Here is a 16557-nt window from a genome sequence, read left to right as displayed (position 1 = left end):
GATGCTTCTTAGGCCCTGATCCTGCAAAGATTTACACAGGTGAGTAGCTGTATTGAAGCAAATGGGGTTGCTTATGTGCATGTATTTTTGCAGGATTGGTGCCTTAGTAACTAGTTCTCTAGGCTTCTGTAGACAGAAATTGATATTAGGGAAGGGTAAATTTTAAAATATTTTTAACTCAGCTCTCAAATACTGGAGTCTGATCAGAAAAATCAGTGAAATGACCTATGGAAAAAATCAGTCCGTATTTAAATTTTTTTCTAATCACAATCACTTTCACCTTTTTAGTTCTGGATTAACAGTGTGGATGTTGAATGTTTGGCAACTTGAAAAACCTTGTAAGATGCACTGACTGCCAAATTGCTGTCAGTACAGTCATTAGTATTGTAAAATGTTAATGAGAAAATAAAATAGGGAAAGGGTTACAGTTTTAACTAATTTACTCCATGTTTAAGAAAACACTGTGCCAGAATTTTAAAGTTTAGCAATAGTTTGCTTGTTGAAAAATTATTAAAATAGACTGCTTGCTTATTAGATCTAATTGCTTATTAGTATTTACATCTCTACCAGAATTAGCAGCTGCTGACTGCAAATGTCAAGAAAAACTTCGTAATTATCATTTAATCTTTACAGATACTCTAGATTCTTTTAATCATATTTGTGGAAATTAAGATGTATTTCAGTGCTGGAACTTGCATGTTACTGCATTTTTTTAATTTACTTTTTTAAAAAAAAAATCATATGTTCTGTATGAAGAACTTTAGGCAGAAAAAACAATTGCTCATTAGTTATCCATAGTATAAATAAATTCATTTGTCTAACTTTAAACTTTTGTGTCCAGTTTGTATCTTCCATTATTACTGCAGAATTAGTTACTGGCTTGCAGATGTGGAGAATGCAGTAAACAATTTCCCTACTTTTAAAGGAGGTAAGAAAGGTAATTAAAATACAGCTTCTGCTTAGCCCCGCCATAGGCTTTTGTTGGCCTGCTCTATTTGTACTACTGAGAGGCTGTACCTGCTGAAGAAGCCGCAGACACTCCCTCAAGGTGAAAGGCATAATAAACCTTGAAGGCTGAAGTGACAGTCGGGATGGTTTAAATTGCGTATATAGGGGAACAATAAAGACATTAGATTCATTTTAGATGGAAGCAAATTAACTGCTATGCAAGTAATGTGTGTTAAAATTAGGATGGACATGTATCTTTCTGCTGCAGAAATAGGCATTAAGATGCCTCTGACTTTATTTACAGGATTTGGTCATTTCCATCCAGTGTTTCCCTTCTAGTTGTCCTGACGGTATAGAAGACTAATTTCATCTGTTTAGCCTGTGGGTCAAAGATTATCCTATAAAGTAGAAGCAAATGGTTGTACTCATCAACATACATAACTATCAGCATCCAGAAGTTCAAATGCTTCATATACGAGCTTTTCCGATCAGAATTTGAAAGAAATCTAAATGCACTCCTGAGGAAATGTAGAATAATTTCAGTTAGTTATAGTGGGATGCTACAAGGCTGTGTTTTCTGGAGAAGTAGCTTTTACAATTGTCACACTCACAAATTTGACCTAATTAACTGTGCCCCATGCAAGGCTTCCATTCTGATTTACTGTACACTAAACACTTAATTTTCAGAACAGCTCACAAGGCCTTGTACCTCATTTAAACAATTGAAAATGACAAATGATGTACTGGAATTTGAAAACATAAAAGGGACATCAGAACTCTTAAAGTAAATAAAACATACCCATTCCTATCTATGCAAATATTGAACTTTTAACTTTGATTCCAGATTGGTGCTTCCTGCTGGTGATCAATAAAGGGATGAATGTAATGTTAAACCACCATGGATTCCATGGCATTCCAATGAATAGCTCAAAGAGGAGGAAAAGGTGAAGTATTTGCATATGGAGTGACTTCAATAGTGCAGCTAGAACTAATAGGGAAAAGACGCATTCACCCCCACACAGTCATCTTTGGATCTTTGCAGAAATGAGTGAAATATCCATTTTTTAAACCATTGGAAAAGTAAAGTAACAGGCTCCTCCAATGGGCTGATCTGTGTAAAGTCAGCTATTGACCTTTGTGCTTCTAAAGCAAGTTATTTAAACATTAATCTTTTCTGTTAACTTTGTGTTACACTCCTGCATGAATGTTAGTTCACCTATTCTAAAATATATAAGCTGAATTGAATAGGACTTGATGAGTGAGTAAAATGGGGAAAAACAAGTAGAGATTAAAAGGAATAAAGTGGCTATTTAATACAAATGAAACCTTTCAGCAGATATGGCAAAGTGTAGGTAAAGGCCAGACATAAGTGACCAAAATAGGTGAACTGTCACTATGATGGTAAAGGAGCATCAGCAGTAAATTGCATTTCAATGGCTTGGAGGAGTGGTTCACATCCTTTTTGTTGCTATTGTAAATCCCCTTGCAATGAACTGGTGAATGGGTACACCTTCATCCTGCCTTTTTGCCATGCTCCAACATAGGCATCGTATCTATTTTTTTTTTCCTTTCAAAATCAATCCGGTTTTGACCTCATATAGTAGGGATTGCAGCGGGAGCAGGAACAGACCTGAGAAGTCTTGCACATCTCATGCATTTCTCACTTTCTTGCACAACTGGTTACATGAAAGCGTGAGTGACACTTTCTCAAACAGACACTGTGTGAGCTACAAGCCAAAAGGTCCGTGGGTTCTAATCCCAGATCTTCTGCTGACTGCTTTCAGTATTTCCGTGCACTTCACGGCCCTTATTAACCAGGCATATACCCCTCCCTTAGGGGCAGGCAATTACCTTTAACTCATTTTGAAGATGATAACCGGAAGGTTGGTCACTGCAAGCAGAGATGGGATGCCAGAAGCTGGGAATGGGTGACAGGATGGATCACTTGATGAGTAGCTGTTCTGTTCGTTCCCTCTGGAGCAGGTTACATTGGCCACTGTCCGAAGACAGGATACGGGGCTAGATGCACCTTTGGTTTGATGCAGGATGGCCTTTCTTATCTTCTTATGTCTCTCCCACTCTGCCATGCTGTGCTGGCTTTTGGAAACTGACAGCATTCTCTTTGTCCCTCTCTAGTGACTTGGTCAGTGAGATAGAAGCTTATGAATCTGCTAGTACCTCCATGGACATGGTCCTTTAGCTCAAGTGATAGAGGCTAATGCTTTTGGATCTAGAGGTCCTGGATTCAGTTCCTGTGTATAACTCAAGCAAGGAGATTGTTATGTTTGTCTAGGCTGTCTGTAGCTAGTAGAGCCAGGAATAGAATCCAGGAGTCCTCGTAGCTGACACCTTAAGTAACAAATGGTTATCTACCTCAGTCAAGTGCGGTGTCTCCCTCTCTGTCCTGATCATCAGAGGCAGGCAGACTACCTTTCCCTTTCAACCTGCTACTGCTATTGGTGAAGTGGAAGAAGTCTGTGCTGGGGAGCTGAAGGTTGAGTTCAAATCCTGCTAAAAAACCATGATGGGGTTGGGATGGAGGGATAATATGTTGGAGTGAGAGTTCTGGAATAACTTAATTGTTAGAATTATTTTATATTCTAAAACATTTTTAGAAGTGAATTTGGATGCTATGCTAACACTGTTTTTATTTTGTATTTTGCTTAATGGGGTGTGTTTGAGGGTTACTATTGAATTTATTTGAAAAGGGAAAGCTGAGAGGTCTTGCTAGTGAGCTTTTGTGACATTACCCAGGGTACAATTTGGACTGACGGATAGCTGTGTCCCCTCAATGCTCCAATCTGGGCTGCCTTTTACCCTGCTTGGCTGTGAGAGCAACCACTCCTGGCCTAATCACACACAGCTTCCAGCATGTAAATCATAGAATATCAGGGTTGGAAGGGACCTCAGGAGGTCATCTAGTCCAACCCCCTGCTCAAAGCAGGACCAATCCCCAATTAAATCATCCCAGCCAGGGCTTTGTCAAGCCTGACCTTAAAAACTTCTAAGGAAGGAGATTCCACCACCTCCCTAGGTAACGCATTCCAGTGTTTCACCACCCTCCTAGTGAAAAAGTTTTTCCTAATATCCAACCTAAACCTCCCCCACTGCAACTTGAGACCATTACTCCTTGTCCTGTCCTCTTCTACCACTGAGAATAGTCTAGAACCATCCTCTCTGGAACCACCTCTCAGGTGTCTTCTCAGGTAGTTGAAAGCATTGAGTACATTAGCTTTTTCCACATCCTCTGTCACTAGGTTGCCTCCCTCATTCAGTAAGGGGCCCACGCTTTCCTTGGCTTTCTTCTTGTTGCCAACATACCTGAAGAAACCCTTCTTGTTACTCTTGACATCTCTGGCTAGCTGCAGCTCCAGGTGCGATTTGGCCCTCCTGATTTCATTCCTACATGCCCGAGCAATATTTTTATACTCTTCCCTGATCATATGTCCAACTTTCCACTTCTTGTAAGCTTCTTTTTTGTGTTTAAGATCCGCTAGGATTTCACTGTTAAGCCAAGCTGGTCGCCTGCCATATTTACTATTCTTTTGACACATCGGGATAGTTTGTCCCTGTAACCTCAACAGGGATTCCTTGAAATACAGCCAGCTCTCCTGGACTCCTTTCCCCTTCATGTTAGTCCCCCAGGGGATCCTACCCATCCGTTCCCTGAGGGAGTCGAAGTCTGCTTTCCTGAAGTCCAGGGTCGGTATCCTGCTGCTTACCTTGCTTCCTTGTGTCAGGTTCCTGAACTCAACCAACTCATGGTCACTGCCTCCCAAATTCCCATCCACTTTTGCTTCCCCCACTAATTCTTCCCAGTTTGTGAGCAGCAGGTCAAGAAAAGCTCCCCACCAGTTGGCTCCGCTAGCACTTGCACCAGGAAATTGTCCCCTACGCTTTCCAAAAACTTCCTGGATTGTCTATGCACCGCTGTATTGCTCTCCCAGCAGATATCAGGAAGATTAAAGTCACCCATGGGAACCAGGGCATGCCATCTAGTAGCTTCTGCGAGTTGCCGGAGGAAAGCCTCATCCCCCTGGTCCGGTGGTCTATAGCAGACTCCCACCACGACATCACCCTTGTTGCTCACACTTCTAAACTGAATCCAGAGACTCAGGTTTTTCTGCAGTTTCGTACCGGAGCTCTGAGCAGTCATACTGCTCCCTTACATACAGTGCTTCTCCCCCACCTTTTCTGCCCTGCCTGTCCTTCCTGAACAGTTTATAACCATCCATGACAGTACTCCAGTCATGTGAGTTATCCCACCAAGTCTCTGTTATTCCAATCACGTCATAATTCCTTGACATCACTAGGACCTCCAGTTCTCTCTGCTTGTTTCCAAGGCTTTGTGCATTTGTATATAAGCACTTGAGAGAACCTGCTCATCGCCCCTCATTCTCAGTGTGAGGCAGGAGCCCTCCCCTCCCAGACGTTCCTGCCTGTGCTTCCTCCCGGTATCCCGCTTTCCCACTTACCTCAGGGCTTTGGTTTCCTTCCCCCGGTGAACGTAGTTTAAAGCCCTCCTCACTAGGTTAGCCAGCCTGCTCGTAAAGATGCTCTTCCCTCTCTTCGTAAGGTGGAGCCCGTCTCTTCCCAGCACTCCTCCTTCATGGAACACCATCCCATGGTCAAAGAATCCAAAGCCTTCTCTCAGACACCACCTGCGTAGCCATTTGTTGACTTCCACGATTTGACGGTCCCTACCCAGGCCTTTTCCTTCCACGGGGAGAACGGACGAGAACACCACTTGCGCCTCAAACTCCTTTATCCTTCTTCCCAGAGCCACGTAGTCCGCAGTGATCCGCTCAAGGTCATTCTTGGCAGTATCATTGGTGCCCACGTGGAGAAGCAGGAAGGGGTAGCGATCCGAGGGCTTGATGAGTCTCGGCAGTCTCTCTGTCACATCGCAAATCTTAGCCCCTAGCAAGCAGCAGATTTCTCGGTTTTCCCGGTCAGGGCAGCAGATGGATGACTCAGTCCCCCGGAGGAGAGAGTCTCCGACCACCACCACCCGCCTCCTTCTCTTGGGAGTGGTGGTCATGGAACCCCCAACCTCAGGACAGTGCATCTCATGCCTTCCAACCAGCAGAGTCTCCTTCTGCTTTCTCCCCCCAGACATATCATCTGGTCCACTCTCCGCAATGGTACTTGTGGAGAGAACGTGAAAGCAGTTAGTTACCTGTGTCCGCGTTGCTGGAACCCGGACATTCCCCCTTCTTCTTCTGAGGTCACATGTTGCCAAGCTTCTTCACTGGCCTCTTCGCTCTGCTGTGCAACCTGCTCTAAATCTTTAGAGCTTTGTGCCCGTAGAAGCATATCCTGACTTTTTTGTCCAGAAAATCCTCAGATTCTCGTATGCAACGCAGGGTCGTAATCTGTTGCTCCAGACCTTCGATCTTCTCTTCCAATATGGTGACCAGCTTGCACTTTGTACAGACAGTCGCTTCTGTCCTGTGGAAGAAAGACAAACATGGCACATCCAGTGCAGGTCACAACAGCTGAACCCCCCCCCCCCCACTTCCATATCACCTTCCTATATGAGCTTCCTCAGAGAAGTTGGCAAGATGTAAGCCTCACTGGGCTCACTCCAGGCAAACTCCTGCTGTGTGCTGCTCTGCTGTTCCCCGCTGCTCAGCTGGTTCGCCCCCGCTCAGCTGGTTTGCAGAGCTCTGGCTATTTTTAAACAGCCAGGCTTCCCTGAAACAAACAGACAGCCCCAATGCCCGCCCCCTGCAGGCTACCACCCAATCAGGCACTCACTCAGGCTTTCACACTGCCCTCCCAGCAAACACACACTCGGATACTCACCAATCCCAGGCAAACTCCTGCTACTAGCTACCCTGTATGAGTACAGACACTCATGAATTACATAACAGAGCAACACCAGCAAACTAAGTCCCGGACTTGCCAACAAAAATGTGCATCTTGTACTGGCCTGCACTATCCTGGATGATACAAGCTCATGCAAAGTCTGTCATTTATTAGCAGAAAATATGTACAAATCCAGTTATCCCAAATGGAGTTTCCCAAACATTTCAATCCAAACACACTGATTTAGCTAAAACAACAAAACAAATGTATTAACTATGGAAAGGGAGATTTTTAAAGTGACCAGTAATGAGGCATACAAGTCAGAATTGGTTTCAAGGAAATAAAAGGTAAAATGTGACTAACAACTAATTTAACAAGCTAAGCGAATACAAAGCAAAGGTCTCTCTCCCCACATGGTTCAACCAGTAAAACTGCAGGAACTCTGTCAGGATCTCCCCCCTAGTCCAATGGTGCTTTTTGTTCCTCTGCTGTTGTTGATGCCATGGGTAGAGAGCAAGGGAGATATGATTTGGGGTGTCTGTCCTCTCCTCTTATATTCCTTTCTCTTGCACAAGAATCATTTCCAGCTGATGTTCAGGAGACAGTCTGTGCGACCAGAGGACCTGCGTCTTTGTCAAAATATAGATTTGCGCCACCCTCGCCCCTCCGTGTAAGAGTGGCCATTTAATCAGATGATGGTCCCTTTGATCCCCTAGACACCTGGCTGAGGCATTGGCTAGCCTTTTGTCTCTGTGGAACTTGTTGGTGACTGCCCTCCAGAACATGGTGGAACAAGCCTGGGTAAAGTACAGTGGAATCTGATATTTTTACATACAGTATTGTCTCATTTTACTTGGACAATAATGATGAACAAATCATGAGTTTTCAAATGCTACCTACACAGTATGCTTTTTATAGAACGTGGCATGGTAATGTAAAAGGGGTGAACATAGGCGTACAGACAGTCACAGCAAGAGAGGTCTTACTAGAGTGTGAAGAGAATGGATCTTTGTGTTTGAAATGCAAAAAACAGACCTTGACAAAGCAAGTCTCGATCTCACTGGGATAACAGTGTGTCAAGGCACTGCTAATGAGCTACACAATCTTTGAAATAGGAATGAGTATGTTTAGAGTACAGGCCAGCTCAGTGGGGATTAAAAATTGCTCCCATCTAATTTGAGACTAGTTTGGATGCCATTTCCAGTTCCCACATTAAATTCTCCACACCTTGTACTAATGGGCAGGCTTGGCACTAAATGCATGGTGCCGGTAGTGGCTTACCTGAGATATTTGGGGGTCTAGATCTTCCCATATCTTGACAATTGCCTCGTCGAGGGTAGCTCTCTAGAGCAGGTCCAACAGAGCATTGACCTGATGTGAGCAATCTCCAACAATTTGGGCCTGTTGATACTCACAGTAAAGTCCATGTTAGCGCAAGTCGAACACACAATTTATCGGAGCAGTTCTCAACTCCACGTGAGCCAGGTTCCAGAAGCATGCTTCCAGGCCATGTCTGACTTCCTTTCCCATATGAAGAGCCATTCTCTTAGCACAGCCCACATGTGACTGCAACTGATGGACCACCTGGCCCGCATGCACATATGTGGTCAGCCATGCCCCTCTTCATTTACAACCTTTTCAGGTATGGCTGGCCACAGTCTATATCCCCAGCAGGCATGCCCTGAACAGGGTGGTCATGGTGCCAAGCCACATCCTATCGTCCTTGGACTGGTGGCTGGATCCAGAGTCCATGCTACAAGGGGTTCCCTTTGTGACCCCGTATCCATCGTTACCCTGGTTTCAGATGCGTTGAACTTGAGCTGGAGAGCTCATCTTTGTGAGCTTAGCACCCAGAGCCTCTGGCTACGCAGCGATCTGGCCCTTCATATCAATGTCAGGGAGCTCAGAGCGGTTTGCCTGGCCTGCTAGGTGTTCTTGCCCCACCTGAAGGGCAGGGTGATGATTGTCCTGACAAACAATACAGCTGCGATGTACTACATCAACACGCAGGGCAGAGCCAGGTCCTTGGCCCTTTGTTGGGAAGTGCTCAGCCTCTGGGACTTGTGTGAGACCCGCCATTCATCTGGTAGCTGCCTGGAGCCAAGAATGTCATGGCAGATCATCTCAGCAGTACCTTCTCATCTCGCGATGAGTTGTCGCTCCATCTGGAGGTGATCACCCTAATCTTTCACAAGTGGGAGTCTCCCCAAGTGGACCTGTTCGTGTCCAGACAGAACAGGAAGTGCCATGTGTTCTGTTCTCTGCAGGCAGGGATAAGAGCCCCTTTTTGGACACCTTCCTCATTCTGTGCTTGGGAGCGCTGATGTATGCCTTCCTACCAGTGCTGTTAATCCGGAGTCCTGCTCAAGATAAAGCAAGACAAAGCAATGGACATCCTCATAGCCCTGGCGTAGTCTCGTCACCACTGGTTCGGCATGCTGCTGAGTCTGTCATCAACCACCCTGCTGCAGCTACCTCATAATCCAGATTTGCTGTCTGAGAACCATGGCAACCTGCTACCCCCAAACCTGAAGTTGCTGCACTTGTCGGCTTGTCTGCTGCGTGGCTCAGTGTGGAAGAACGGGGTGTTCCACTGATGTCAAGCAGGTTTTGCTGAGCAGCAGAAAATTGTCCACCAGGGCTGCATATGTGGCAAAGTGGAAGCTGTTAATGTGTTGGGCCATGGACCAACACATTCACACGGATGAGACCCCGCTGCAGGACATCCTGGACTATTTACTGCATCCTGAGCACCAGGGTCTGTTGCTATCTTCAAGGTAGACCCAGAGGCTGTTTCGATGTTCCATCCTCCGCTTTGAGACCATGATGGGGCGTTTCCTGAAGGGTTTGGAGTGCCTTTACCTTCATGTCTGAGACCCGGTTTCCCCCCCCCACACCCCACTTGGGACCTGAATCTTGTGCTGTCCAGGCTCATGGCCCCCCCAGCCCCTTTGAACCTTTGCCTTCCTGTTCCCTCCTGCTTCTCTCCTGGAAGGTCTTTCTTGGTTGCTATAACTTCAGCCCGTAGGGTGTTCGAGATTAGGGTGCTCATGCCAGAGTCGCCCTAGACATCCTTGTAGAAGACTAAGGTCCAGCTATGTCCGCACCCAGCCTTTCTGCCCAAGGTCATCTCCCAGTTACACACGGGTCAAGACGTTTACTTACCAGTTCTTTGTCCAAAGCCTCATGTAGTGGATGAGGAGCGCAGTTTGCATAACTTGAACGTCATATGCGCGCTGGCCTTCTACATTGATAGAACGAAGCCATTCTCTAAGTCAACACAGTTGTTCGTTGCTGTAGCTGACAGGATGAAAGGGTGCCAAGTGTCAACCCAGAGAATCTCGTCTTGGATCACGGCCTGTATCCGCTACTGCTATGAGCTGGCAAGGATGCATCTGCCAGTGATCGTGACAGCTCAATCAATTAGGGCACAGGCGTCGTCAGTTGCCTTCCTGGCGCAGGTGCCAATCAGAGATATCTGTTGGGCTGTGACGTGGTCATCCGTCCACATGTATGCGTAGCACTATGCGCTGGCCCAGCAGGCTCGAGACAATGCTGGGTTTGGCAGAGCAGTGCTGCAAGCTGCGAGACTGTGAACTGTGAGCCCACCTCCATTGATTCTGCTTGTGAGTTGCCTAAAATGGAATTGACATGAGCAAGCACTTGAAGAAAAAAGGGTTACCTACCTTTCATAACTGTTCTTCGAGATGTTTTGCTCCTGTCCATTCCATTACCCACCCTCCTGCCCCTCTGTCGGAGTTGGCAAGAAGGAGCAGAGAGGGTGGTGGTGCCGCACGAGTGCGGCACTCCAGAGGGCCCCACAGCTGTCCCTATAAATACTGCTAAGGCAAAAATCTCCCACCATTCATGTGGGCGTTCACCTAGCATGGAATGGACATAAGCAACACATCTCGAAGATCAACAGTTATGAAAGGTAGGTAACCCTTTTTTCTGGGGTGTGTGTGTGTGTGTGTGTATATATATATATATATATATAAAATAATATACTCTTGAAATGAAATCCTGGCTCTATTTAAAGTCAATGATAAAACTCCAACTGACCTCATTAGGGCGTCCTCAAGGCAGGGGACTGCCTCATTCAGTTCGTATGCCTTCTAGTGGATCCCAGGGCCTCTGGGTGCTACTGCAGTATAACTTTTTAAAAACAATAAATGTTGAATACAGCTCTTTTCGGGTGGTTTCTGTGTGCCTTAAGACTGCAGTGTGGCACATTCAGTATGCTGTTGTATAGCAAACTAAAAATGTATATATGCAGTATATAATATCTATAACCAATGGAATGCTCCTTCTACTTGCAAGGAGATCCCGTAGATAATGGAATAATCTTGCCAAATGTCAGACGTTGAACTTCTGAGGCAGGTTTCAGTGAGTTGCTCTTTACTAGTGTGTTTAACCTTTCTCTTAACTTTTTTTTTTTTATAAGTCTTTTCTACACTTGTGTTTTGACATATGTAATGCATGCAAATAAAATTGTAAAAAAGTTTTAAAATTAACTGGTGTACATTTTTTTTCTTGAAAATGACAACTTTATATACAGAGGCCTGTAAGACACATTGTGCTGTCTATAGCACTATAAATGAAATTGATCTTAGACGGTGCAGGAAACATGACCCAGTTTTGAGGCATGACACCCATGAGCAAATTTACAGAAGTGATACTAGGGGATGGGCATTAGGGAGGTATGAGTATATTGTTTAGTATATCCTGGGGCTTCCCTCTTTTGAATCACACAGCGGTTTCACGGTGAATATCTGTCTTCATAATAAAAGCTGTTGGGTAGATTAATCTTAAGAAAATAATAAAACTCTGTAAACATAAGCCTGTTTCAATTGAAATAACCAACAAATGGGACATCTTGAACCTTTCTATCACAAATTCTCTGCCACTGAAGAGACCAATTCTGAATCAGAACTTTAAATTAATCTCAGAATGGTGTCCAGATGTTGACATTTCTTCAAGGTGTAATATCTTAGTTGTCACTATGACTGATGGTCCCTTTTGAATGAATGACTCTCAAAGTGGATATCTTTAATAAAACTCAGCATTATACCATGCTGCCATTCTCTTTTTTCCTTGCTGTCAAAAAAAAAAAATAGTACCTTAACATTATTTGGGGGGGGGGCGCGTTATGGGGGATGGGGTGTAGCTTTAAGTGTACTGGCATAAATAAATTTTGGAGACAGCATATTTCTGGCATTTTAGTTTTGTAGATAACACAGTAAATTGGAATTTGGCAGATGAGTAGACAATTTTGTGGTTGGATGTAAGCGTCAACATACAATAGGGTTGCCTGACTGTTTTTGGACTTATTAGCAAACTACCATCTATCTGAATACTGGAGTGTGTGGGGGAAGGCTAAGTGGTTGCAATCCGTGTGAGAACTATTTCAAGTTGTAAGAGCCTGATTCTGTTGCTCTTATTCACACTTGACCTCTTAAGTCCTGAAAACTGTGAGACTACTCAGGGTAAGGGTGGCAGAATCTGCCATCAACATCAAAATGATCACTTCAAGGCTTGGACGTTGATGGTATTCTGGCATTACTAGTCTTCAGTGGGAGTAATTGGAGGAATTGAACAAAGTTCACATAACCTTCAACCACCTAGTACTATTTCTTTGTCCAGTAGCTCTCAAATATTTCTGGTATTAAAAGGCTCTTGCCTATGTCTTGCACTGCCGCTGGCCATGACCTGTGGGATGCTAAGCTTAATTAAGATCCTATTGTATTTATAGTGCTTGCAGTAGAAATTTTCAAACCTATAGGATATCTTCCTATAGCCTATTATTGGTTATAGGCCACATGAGGAAAATTGCAAGGCTGCTTAGTGTGAGTGAAGTTCTCCTTTTATTGTTTAATAACCTTATGGCTTCTGGACTGTCAATCACAAGTTTCAGTGTGTAGGCTTAAACCACAGGCTGTTGCTGTAAAGTGAAGAAACTGTGGGCCAGGGGTAGTCAATTATTTTTTGTCAAGGTCCAAATTTTTTGGTCAAGGTATAGTCAAGGTCCAGACCCCAGAGAAAATAATAATAAAAAAAAAAATAAAAATTTGGGTCCATTCAAAAGCATCTGGTGGTCTGGATTTGGACCACGGTCCACCTATTGACTACCCCTACTGTAGGGGGAAGCGAGGCTGACATTTTTGTACTGTAAACCTTGTGCTGTATCAGAATATTGGTAAGATAAGTTCAAGTGCATGAAGTAAATATCTGCTTTGTTTGGGGGGGGAATGGGGGTAATACACAAAGGGATGTATAGTACCATAGTCTGAGGATGCCGCTATACTCTGCCTAATCGAAAATACATGTGTGTATGCATTAAAATAAGTACGTGTCATGTGTAGCTATGAGTACCTACTATAAGTAACATGTTCACTAAATTTTCTAAAATGTATTTAATGTTGTTGTTTGAAAGGTATACCCTGTTTCATGACCGATTGAGGAACATTGAAGAAAATGAAGGCGGCCTTGATAAATTTTCAAAAAGTTACAAAACCTTTGGAGTCAATCAACTTGTGGATGGCGGACTATATTGCAAAGAGTGGGCTCCAGGGGCAGAAGGAGTGTTTCTTACTGGCGACTTCAGTAAGTATTTTGAAAGAATTTTCCATTTTGGTATTCTCATTCATAATGCCAGATCTATTGCCATGATATAGATTATGGAGTCTGCTTTTTTTGAAAAGTGGGGCTGTCAAGTAGTTGAAAAAATAATCACAATTAATTATGCAATTAATAGCGCCTTTAAACAATAACAAAATATCATTTATTTAAATATTTTTGGACATTTACTATATTTTCAAATATATTGATTTCAGTTACAATACAAAATACAAATTGTACAGTGCTCACTTTATATTTTTATTACAAATATTTGCACTAAAAAAGAAACAAAGGAAATAGTATTTTTCAATTCAGCTGATACAAGTATTGTAGTGCAATCTCTTTATCATGAAAGTGCAACTTATAAATGTAGCATTATATACCAAAAAATGTACTTGAAAATAAAACTGTGAAACGTCAGAGCCTAGAAGTCCACTCAGTCCTATTTCTTGTTCAGCCAATCGCTCAGACAAACAAGTTTGTTTACATTTACGGGAGACAGTACAGCCTGCTTTGTGTTTACAATGTCACCTGAAAGTGAGAACTGGCGTTCCCATGGCACTTTGTAGCTGACATCGCAAGATATTTGTGCCAGATGTGTTAAAGATTCATATGTCCCTTCATGCTTCACCCACCATTTTAGAGGAAATATGTCCATGCTGATGACTGGTTCTGCTCAGTAATGATCTAAAGCAGTGCAGACTGATGCCTGTTCATTTTCATCATCAGAGTCAGAAGCCACCACTAAAAAGTTGATTTTCTTTTTTGGTGGTTCGGGTTCTGTAGTTACCACATCAGAGTGTTGCTCTTAAGACTTCTGAAAGCATCCTCAACAAATGCTCAGATTTTAGAAGGCACTTCAGATTCTTAAATTTTGGGTCTAGTGCTGTAGCTATTTTTAGAAATCTCAAATTGGTACCTTTTTACGTTTTGTCAGATCTGCAGTGAAAGTGTTCTTAAATTCAACAACATGTGCTGGGTTGTCATTCAAGACTGCCGTAACACAAAATATATGGTAGAATAGAGGTGAAACAGAGCAGGAGATATACAATTCTCCCCCCAAGAAGTTGTCATAAATTTAATTAACACATGATTTTTTTTTAACAAGCACTGTCAGCATGGAAACATCTCCTCTGGAATGGTGGCTGAAGCATGAAGGGGCATATGAATATTTAGCTTACCTGGCACATAATACCTTGCAATGTTGGCTACAAAAGTGCCATATGAACACCCTGTTCTCACTTTCAGGTGGCATTGTAAATAAGAAGCAGAGAGCATTCTCCCATAAATGTAAACAAACTTGTTTGTCTTAGTGGTTGGCTGAACAAGAAGCAGGATTGATTGGACTTGTAGGATCTAAAGTTTTACATTGGTTTGTTTTTGAGTGCAGTTATTTAACAAAAAAAAATCTACATTTGTAAATAATAATGAAATAATAATTATAAATAGTAATGAAATAATAATAATTTCACAATAAAGAGATTGCATTATAGTACTTGTATTAGCTGAATTGAAAAATACTATTTCTTTTATCATTTTTACAGTGCAAATATTTGTCCCCTGCTCTGTTTTACCCACATTCTGCTATATATTTCATGTTATAGTAGTCTCGAGTGATGCCCCCAGCACATGTTGTTCATTTTAAGAACGCTTTCACTGTAGAGCTGACAAAAAGCAAAAAGGTACCAATGTCAGATTTTTAAAGATAGCTACAACACTCAACCCAAGGTTTAAGAATCTGAAGTGCCTTCCAAACTCTGAGAGGGACAAGGTGTAAAACCATGCTTTCAGAAGTTTTAAAAGAGCAACACTCCAATGCGGAAAGTACAGAACCTGAACCACCAAAAGGGAAAATCAACCTTGTAATGCTGGCATTTGACTCAGATAATGAAAATGAACATGTATCGGTTCGCACTGCTTTGGAATCTTATCGAGCAGAACCCGTCGTAAGCATGGATGCATGTCCCCTGGAATGGTGGTTGAAGTATGAAGGCACATATGAATCTTTAGTGCATCTGGCACATTAATATCTTGCGATTCCAACTACAACGGTGCCATGCAAACCCTTTGTTCTCACTTGCAGGTGACGTAAACACAAAGCAGGCTGTAGTGTCTCCCGTAAATGTAAACAAATGTGTTTGAGCGATTGGCTTAACAAGAAGTAGGACTAAGTGGACTTGCAGGCTCTAAAATTTTACATTGTTTTAATTTTTGAATTCATTGTTTTTATACATAATTCTACATTTCTAAGTTCAACTTTAATGATAGAGATTACACTACAGTACTTGTATTAGGTGAATTGAAAAATACTATTTCTGTGGTTTTTTTACAGTGCAAATACTTGTAATCAAGTAAATATAAGGTGATCACTGTACACTTTGTATTCTGTGTTGTAATTGAAGTCAATATATTTGAAAAAGTAGAAAACATCCAAAAATATTTACACAATAATAGAATATCATTTATTTAACCGTGCGATTAATTGCAATTAATTTGTTTGGTCGCTTGACACCCTGATTGCCATATTTGGGCTCGGGAAGGAATTTTCCTCCAGGGCAGATTGGAAGGGGCCCTGGAGGTTTTTCGCCTTCCTCTGTAGCATGGGGCACGGGTCACTTGCTGGAGGATTCTCTGCTCCTTGAAGTCTTTAAACCACGATTTGAGGATGTCAATAGCTCAGACATAGGTGAGAGGTTTTTTGCAGGAGTGGGTGGGTGAAATTCTGTGGCCTGCGTTGTGCAGGAGGTCAGACTCGATCATAATGATCCCTTCTGACCGTAGTATCTATGAATCTATATTGCATTTTTTTAACAGTGCAATTAAAACTGCTATTAATCACAATTTTTTTTACATCATGATTAAATTTTTTTGAGTTAATGGTATGAGTTACCTGCAATTAATTACAGGTTTCAGAGTAACAGCCGTGTTAGTCTGTATTTGCAAAAAGAAAAGGAGTACTTGTGGCACCTTAGAGACTAACCAATTTATTTGAGCATGAGCTTTCGTGAGCTCACGAAAGCTCATGCTCAAATAATTTGGTTAGTCTCTAAGGTGCCACAAGTACTCCTTTTCTTTCTGCAATTAATTGACAGCCCCAATGAAAAGGATATGAAAATCTAACTTAAGTTTACATGTTCCATGATGTGAGTTGCCAGGATATTGGTAAAATGTTATCTGAAG

The 16557-nt window shown here is 42.7% G+C and overlaps 1 protein-coding gene across 3 annotated transcripts in view; it reads left to right on the top strand.

Annotated features, from left to right (window-relative positions):
- GBE1 (1,4-alpha-glucan branching enzyme 1) overlaps positions 1–16557 on the top strand; it is a 281100-nt gene that overhangs the window by 48383 nt on the left and 216160 nt on the right. The window contains exons 2-4 of one of the 3 annotated variants that reach the window (XM_048868889.2): positions 842–928; positions 1793–1892; positions 13193–13362. In XM_048868889.2, the coding sequence (XP_048724846.2) occupies positions 1825–1892; positions 13193–13362 (238 nt within the window). In that variant the 5' untranslated portion in view covers positions 842–928; positions 1793–1824. The remainder of the gene's footprint in view (positions 1–841; positions 929–1792; positions 1893–13192; positions 13363–16557) is intronic. The other 2 variants (XM_075117745.1, XM_048868880.2) reach the window with 2 other exon arrangements.

Source organism: Caretta caretta, chromosome 1, assembly GCF_965140235.1.
Source record: "Caretta caretta isolate rCarCar2 chromosome 1, rCarCar1.hap1, whole genome shotgun sequence".
NCBI lineage: Eukaryota > Metazoa > Chordata > Testudines > Cheloniidae > Caretta > Caretta caretta.
The sequence above is the reverse complement of the archived record's forward strand: the minus strand, read 5'-3'. Positions and strand labels throughout refer to the sequence as shown.